Source organism: Morus notabilis, unplaced genomic scaffold (genome assembly GCF_000414095.1).
Source record: "Morus notabilis unplaced genomic scaffold, ASM41409v2 Scaffold224, whole genome shotgun sequence".
NCBI lineage: Eukaryota > Viridiplantae > Streptophyta > Magnoliopsida > Rosales > Moraceae > Morus > Morus notabilis.
The window spans coordinates 324713-332562 of NW_010368057.1; the positions used below are offsets into that span (position 1 = coordinate 324713).

Genomic DNA, 7850 nt, shown 5'->3' on the forward strand with positions numbered 1-7850 from the left:
AAGATTAAGCATTTCAGTTTGACAAAATTTTCCTTTTGCCCTTCTGACTTTGACGTTGACCGCTCTTATATCTGTAGTTCTTCTATTCATCTACCATACATGCTAAACCTTGTGAGATAAACCCAGTAAGTAAATATTATGTTCACATGCATATGAATGTTTTTACGTGTTTTGAAACCTTTTACTTTTTTGAAAGTTCTTCGGTGTGGTCTTATATGCTTATGTTTTCTTTGTTCTAACTCATGAGGATTCCCAGTCTAATAGGTTATGGCGGGATTTCCTCGTCTTTAGGGGTTTGTTTGTGCACAAATAATAGGTTCTGAGTTCTGATTCTGCGCTGGCAAAAGGCATAACACATCATTTTTTAAGAAAGCTAAATGCATGCTTCAAAGCTAATTTCTTATAACTTGCCTTCTATGATAGTGTGTCATGAGATATTGTAATAACAAAATTACTTAGAGAAAATTTAATATTTTCTAACTTTTGGTAAAAACCCTTTATCTTATTCCTGATGGAATTTCTGCTTAAAACTCCTTAACTTGTCTTTAATCTTAATTCTAGCAGAATTTCTAATTAGAAAAGTTAAATTTCTAATTTAGCCTAATGACCTCATATAGAAATTCCTGTTCCAATTTCTAATTTAGCCTTATAGCCTTGTATAGAAATTCTTTACTTCTTGTAATTTAATCCTCAAAATATCGTCATCTTACACTTACAGAAGCTAAATTTCAAATTCTAATTTAGTTATTACCTTATAGAGAAATTCCTTAATTTTCATAATCTAATCCTCAAGATAATTATCTTCTTATGATCAAACTAAACATAAGATCATATTCTTAATCACATTATCGGCATTATAAATCCTTAATTATCTTAAGACAAAAATTTGTACCTGAAAGTTTAGAAAAATTTTTGTTCCTCTTCGTTCTACATCTTTTTCTCTATCTTTCTCCCTCTTCACTATTCTCCCTCTTTCTCTCTCGTACTTTCTCTCTCTAAGTGCCTTGAAATGAACATTTATTAAATGAGCTATGTTCTACCTATTTATAGTTTTTCATCTCAAATTCTAACCCTTGGATCAAACATGTAGTGGATAAATTCTACCCATTAATTCTAAAACTAATCTCCACCCTTGGATCATATGGTGCTCTGGCTTAATCTTGGCCATTGGTTCCATAATCAAATTTAGCCTTTAGATCATCTCATATGTTGGTGTGATCATAGCCATTGATCTCTTTTTCTTATTTCAAATAATTTAAGAAAATTCTTTTAATTCTATTCATATGACACTCTATCTTATTTTAATTCAAAAAAGGATCCGTGTATCCTAAAATCTAGGAGTTAGTTTCCTTATTCTGCATAACATGAGTAGCTAGGGCTTTTTTTTTTTTTTTTTTTTTTTTCTTTCTAATTATGTGAATGTAATATTTTTCATAGTTTAATGAGAAGAGAAATTCACTCAAACAATTCACATCCCTGACTTTAAGACTAATAGTAGGTATTTATGAACAATTGCTATAGAAAAATTGAGTGAAAGAACATGGAAACATATTTTTTTTTTGTAGAAAATAACTCTCCAAATATATAATTGAACACTTCGTGCTTCAACATAAATAGAATACTTGGTAGTATTGGATATAAGCTTCATACACGGACTAAAGTCTAGAAAGATGAATCCGTGCCGAAAATATGGGGAACAACTTGTTCCAAAGATAATTCTCAAATGTTGAGAACAAGAAAACTACGGGCTTGATATAGGTTTCATATAACTATGAACTCTTCATTCTGACCTAAAGATAAAAAAGTAGTGGCTTCCTTTACATTCTTTCTACTAGTCATGGACAAGAGTTGCCGATCTACCTCACTAGTCTTCGGGCTCGTTTATTTTCTGCTTTCAAATCATAATTCTTAATTTTGTCATAGTGTTTTTTTCTCACAAAAAATTTAAATTTTAAACTCTAGAATCAAGAATCACGTTTTGCATACATGAACCAAACTGGCCCTTCATGATTTATCTAATTTGGCAAATAGTGCAACCACTTGGAAATCTCCTCCTCATCGGAAATCTTTCTAATTCCGCCATATAATCGATCTGCTCCGTTCCCTTCTCTGAGACGGTGCTTTCGATTTAGCATCGTTCGTCTCCATATTGAGCCAGGAGGGTATTGCTTGAACTCCACTACTAATGTATCTGCTAGCAAAGATCTCGTAGTTGTGAGATGACGAATATAATGAAGAAATGGAACACACAGACTTGAAGAAACAAATATGCAAGAACATCAATATTACACGAGCTGAAACTAAATGATGCAATTCAAAAAGAACGGGAAGAAATAATTGAAAAACCAAACCACAAATATAGGGTGCATTTGGAATTGATTTTTACTCGTTTTTAAAAACGTTTCTGCATGCCTTTTGAGGCACAAAAATAAAAACGGTCTGTAAACCGTGTTTGTTTAGCAAATGTTTTGAAAACGAAAATAAAAACAAAAAACAGTAAGAATGAGTTTTGTGAAGGAATTAGAAAACGATTGAAAGTTATTTTTCTTTTTCTGTTGTCATTTCCTAGTGCTTATTAACAATGTTATAATATGTTAATTAATAATTATAACCAAACACGATTTTACTTTTCTATTATACTAAAAACAATCTCTTAAAAAACTAACCAAAGAAAATTTCAAAATCGGCCTCAAAATGATTCTAAAAATAATCTCAATTTTACTTTTATATTGATAACAAAATCATTTTAAAAACGTTACCAAACGGCCCATAGCACATAGGAATACCCTGTCTCCCCAGAGTTATGTAGGCATTCCACTCTGTACCCTTATAACCAATTTCTTGAACAAACAAGGCCACAAATATATCAAATTTAAAGTTTTCTATGTAAGTAAAGAACTCAATCCTTTAACTCTATTCGTTTAAGAATCATAGACGAATCTCCATCCTCAACTCAACTGGATCTCTTGATCCAGAATGTCCATGATCAATTACAAGTTTATAACAATCATTTGCTCAGTAATTTGATTATATAAGTATCTTGTGTATAAAATGAAGAGATTCCCGTTATAGGACGTCATCTTTAGGAAACAATAGAAGTGAAACAATTTAAAAGAATATTGTAATTGATATACACATCCCCATAAGCAATTAAAAAAATAGTAATACGCATCCATTGTAAATGGCTGGATAATTTTCAAGTATTAGCGGGTAAATAAGAACAAAAAAAAAGATTGATTAATCAAATGAAACAATTTATTGTTATATCATTCCAATCATATATAATAAATTAAAAAAAAAGAAATAGATTAAATTAAATCAGCAAGCTGAAAAAGTGAAATTTTTTAAAGCATCAAAACTGGACTTATATAATATTATACTATAAGGATTTCTTGCTGTCCAACACATATTCCATGCATATCTCGAATATGTCAAAGGAAAAAAAAAAAAAAAAAAAAGGATTTGTATCTTACCACTGTAATGACAACGACAATGATTAACATTCTCATCACATTGGTCCAAGTGACCAACGAGGGCATACCACCAACCTACAATATTGCAAATGTGATGAGGGCCCTGATGAAATTAATTAAGTTTAGAGGTTCAAATATAAATATATTTATAGTTTGAGTTACGAAAGCAAACCATAAGGCGACTTATCATGACTTTTCCACTGGATCTCAATATGGTCACCGGGTTTTAAGTCATGCAAATAATCAGATACATGAGGCGTAAATGGATCAAGAGTGTCAACTGGTGGCGCCCTTAGCCTATCCCACTTTATATTTGTCTCATTTCTCCCCCATACTTGAGCTGGATAACTGCAATACCTAATAGAATGATTTAGTCTCATGAGTTCAAGAAAAGCTCCTTAATGGATGAACTAATCAAATGAGAACAACCATTGAGGTACTAAAGAGTCAAGTGGCATATCAAGGTATTGAAACAGATCTTTGAGGCTTCACAACAAAGAAATTAAGGTCTCGTTCATTTTACTAAACAATTCGAGTTTTCAATTTTAATTTTGCTACAGTTAAAAGCTCTCACAAAAAATTATATTTAATTTTTTTTTGCTACAGTAAAACGCGATTATACTAGTAATGTCAATATGCAGGCTCGGATCTGGTGGGCCAATGCGGACGAGGTTCAAGGACATCGTACAATCGTGATAGAATAAAAAAATGTTGTAGGCTATTGTGAGTAAGAAGGAATTAAAGTAGGAAGGAATGAAATAAAGACATAACGTTCTAGGTGAGGAAAAAGGATTAATGGAAACATAAACGAGGTTGAAGTATGAGTACGACAACATTATTTTTTCATGTGATCACACAAGCCGTTCTATTTTGACATTTTGAGAATTTTTGCGCCCACATGGAAAAAATCGTACTTTTGGACCCAAGAAATTGTGATAAACCGTAAAAACATGACATAATATCTAGATTATATTCTAGTACTGTACATACATGTGTTCTTTTCTGACCACACAATCAGTAAAAGCTTATGGAAGTAAATTTCAACAAGCCCATACCTTGCCCGAAAGGTGTCAGTGCTGTAATCATAGCTAACCTGAGCATCATAACATAAAAGCGTAACGCCAGTATAACCATTCTGCATTAAGAAACACACAAATTAGGCTTCATTTTCATTGATTTCCACCCACACAAAGAATTAATTAGAAAATTATGTTAATGATTAATAACATAATTAATACCGTAATTGAACAAGAAAAGAATAATGTTGTACAAGTAATTAGAGTTATCGTAGAATAATTATTACCCCACCATAATAGACCTGGGCTGGGAACCAGAACTTCCCACTCTCAAGAGCAAGATAGAAAGCCATGACATGACCAACTGGTAAAGTACCTGAACTCGCCTCACAACTCTTTTCTACTAGGTCAGGCCTAATCCTCGAAAATCGCAGCGCAACGGGAGGAGATTTTAACATGTATTCCCTTTGCCTTTTCCGATTATAGAGGAAGTTTGGACCATTCCATGAGGCCACATGAGCCTGCCATGCTCGGTAAGCAGCATCGCCGATCCATTTTCGGTATGCAGCCTCACCAATCAGCTTACCCCATTTTCGCGTCAAGTGCTTCTCCCATATATGGTCACTAGTACACATTACCCTCAAAAAGGTACAAACACCTATCATGTTGCACAAGTCGGCTGGTAAAAGTCGCTCAAAAATGCACTCCAAGATCAGTTCAGGCAAATCTAAAAGTGAAATCGTCTTCTCTTCATCCTTCTCATTTTCTACATGACTAGAACAAGAAGACATCCTTTTCAAAGTGAAACCTTTCATTCCGAATTCTTTTTCAATGAAAGGCTCACCTTCACACTACGAATGGAAGAGAAAGAGAACTGAAAATTTCAAGTACGAATTGTTGAACCTTTGCTTAATATTGCTACTTAAAGACTTAAATTGGTTGTCGAATGCTTCACGGGGATAATGTTGAGTGTTTGACGTACATGAATATATTAGTGAGTATTATTTGTCATCACAAGAAAAAGATGAGGCTCGGGATCAGTTTTCCTTGTTGTGGTATAAGTGATGCTTCCAATGCCATTTCACATTGGTTTCCTCTCCAAATATAGGTAATTATTTAAAATTTCTTTTCTACAGTTTTTACTATTGTACATGTATATATAGTAATATGAAATTCTAACAAATAAGAAAAGAAATGTCCTTAAGATCATGCTATCAATGCGGAGTTTTGGAAGTAACGAAAACTATATACGTACATTTTAAAATAAATAAATAAATAAAATAAGTATTAACTAATTGGTCATCATGTTCATAGAGATCACCAATGTCAATATCATTTCTTGAAAATTTCTTGGTTCAAAGATTTTTGTTATGACACTACTGTATTTCAAAATCAATATGTCAAATATATATGTTCTAACTGAAAAGAGAGAAGGCAAAATTTTTACCTAGGAAATATGATTATGCAGACTAAGACCGTATTGAGACTCGGTTATTTAAAGACAAAAAGTAATAATAGCGAGTATAATATTATTACAAATTTTAGATTTAAGAGCAACTCCAATCATGCTAACTATTTAACGTTTTTAGTTAAAATGACTAATGATTTAGTTAGAATTTAGTTTTTCTGTACTCCAACCATTAGCTAAATGGTTAGCTATTTTGGAGGATCTATTTCGTAGTAGCTAAATATAGCTAGCAAGAAGTGACTAATTATTTAACTTTTTGTGTTATTTTATTATTTCAAATCATAATAAATGCAAATGTTCTTTTAAAATTCAATAAAGGTATTCATATTTTTAAACTCAATAAATTTTAAAATAATATATACTTAGCTAAAATAGAGAGTATAGTTGAAGTGACTCACTAAAAAATTACTAGTTAAAATAGCTTTTTAGCCATTTTAGCTAAAATTTAGCTAAAATTTAGAGAACTCCCTTAGAGATGCTTTAAGGCAATATAAAATTATCCTCTAAATCTCACTTTCTTACTTTTGGTTATAAGAATTGTTTGTCATAAATCATAACCGCGGTATCACGTCCTCTCTCAATTGATCACACAAAACTAAGGTAAATATTTTGATAGGCACGTTCTTTTACTTTTATTATTTATTATTTTAAATTAACAGACAAGTTCCTTGACGTAACAAAATAAATGCATAAGATCATTTTTTTTTATCCTCAAATTAACAATAACGTGTCTGATTTAGAGTTAGTTAATAATTTATAATAATGTCATCAAATGACAGTTTTAGTAATAATGTTATTAGACTATGATTTTAATAATAATATTATCAGACAGTGGTAATTATTTTTTTATTAATAATTATATTCATGATAATTAGTTTTATATATGAGTTTGGTTTAGGCTTATTGTGTTCATCATTTTTAGTAATGTTGGTTTTAAAATGTGGTTAGTTAAAATGTTAAATTAGTTTAGATTAATTTTATTTAAATAGATGTTGATCAAATACAGAAGATATAAGTAAAGGTTTTTGTATAAATTAATAAAGGCCACCATCGGTAAAATGAAGCCGCTGACATTATTTTTGACAAGTTTGTGGAGTTCCCTATCACTGAATTGGAAGAATTATTGTTTATGTTGGAATATGGTGCTTTTAAAGCAACTAATGTAATTTCTATTTTGACTTTATTTTATTTAAAGTTTAGACATTTTATGTATACATCATATAATTATCACTTTTTTTGTTATATTTGTGGGTAAAATATCATAAGGATTCAATATTAGACACTAGCCTCTAGCCTCTAATTATGTGATGTTGTAATGTGGATCGTTGTAATGTTGATTATTGTATAAAGACACTTAGGCCTTGTTCACTTCGCGGATTTGAGTTTTCAATTCGAGTTGAGATGTGATATTTTCTGAGAGCTTTTCACTGTAGCAGAAAAAGTTAGATGTGACATTTTCTAAAAGTTTTTTTACTGTAGAAACCTAAAACTAAAAACTCGAATCGGTGAAATGAATGAGGCCTTATATATTGGGGGTACATTAAACCGGTTCTAGTTCTTTAATTAAATCTATTTAAACACAGAGAACTTATAGTTTATTTATATTAGATGGCCAATTTAAGGAGGGACTTCAATCTTGAGTGATTGGATGACTCATATTCATATGTTACGTCTTTTGATTTGTTAATGAGCAGAGATTTATTTAGAAATCCAAGCTCGACATTTTACAGACGTAATAACATTGATAGCAGAGAATAATAATATTGATTTTTGAAATGATTTTAGACGACAAACCGGCAGAAGAAATATTAGAACAGATCTGTATTAAAAAAACTTAAAAAAAAAGTATTTTTAATTTACAAATATTTAAACAAATAATCAAATAATTTATTT

The 7850-nt window shown here is 30.9% G+C and overlaps 1 protein-coding gene across 1 annotated transcript; it reads right to left on the bottom strand.

Annotated features, from left to right (window-relative positions):
* Window positions 1–2015: 2015 nt before the first annotated feature.
* LOC21397827 (F-box protein At2g32560) lies at window positions 2016–5304 on the bottom strand. Its single transcript, XM_024176340.1, has 5 exons — window positions 4777–5304; window positions 4529–4608; window positions 3646–3830; window positions 3474–3548; window positions 2016–2191 (listed from the first exon to the last, which is right to left on the bottom strand). The coding sequence occupies exons 1-5, from the start codon at window positions 5302–5304 to the stop codon at window positions 2016–2018; spliced, it is 1044 nt and encodes a 347-aa protein (XP_024032108.1).
* Between the last annotated feature and the right edge of the window lie 2546 nt (window positions 5305–7850).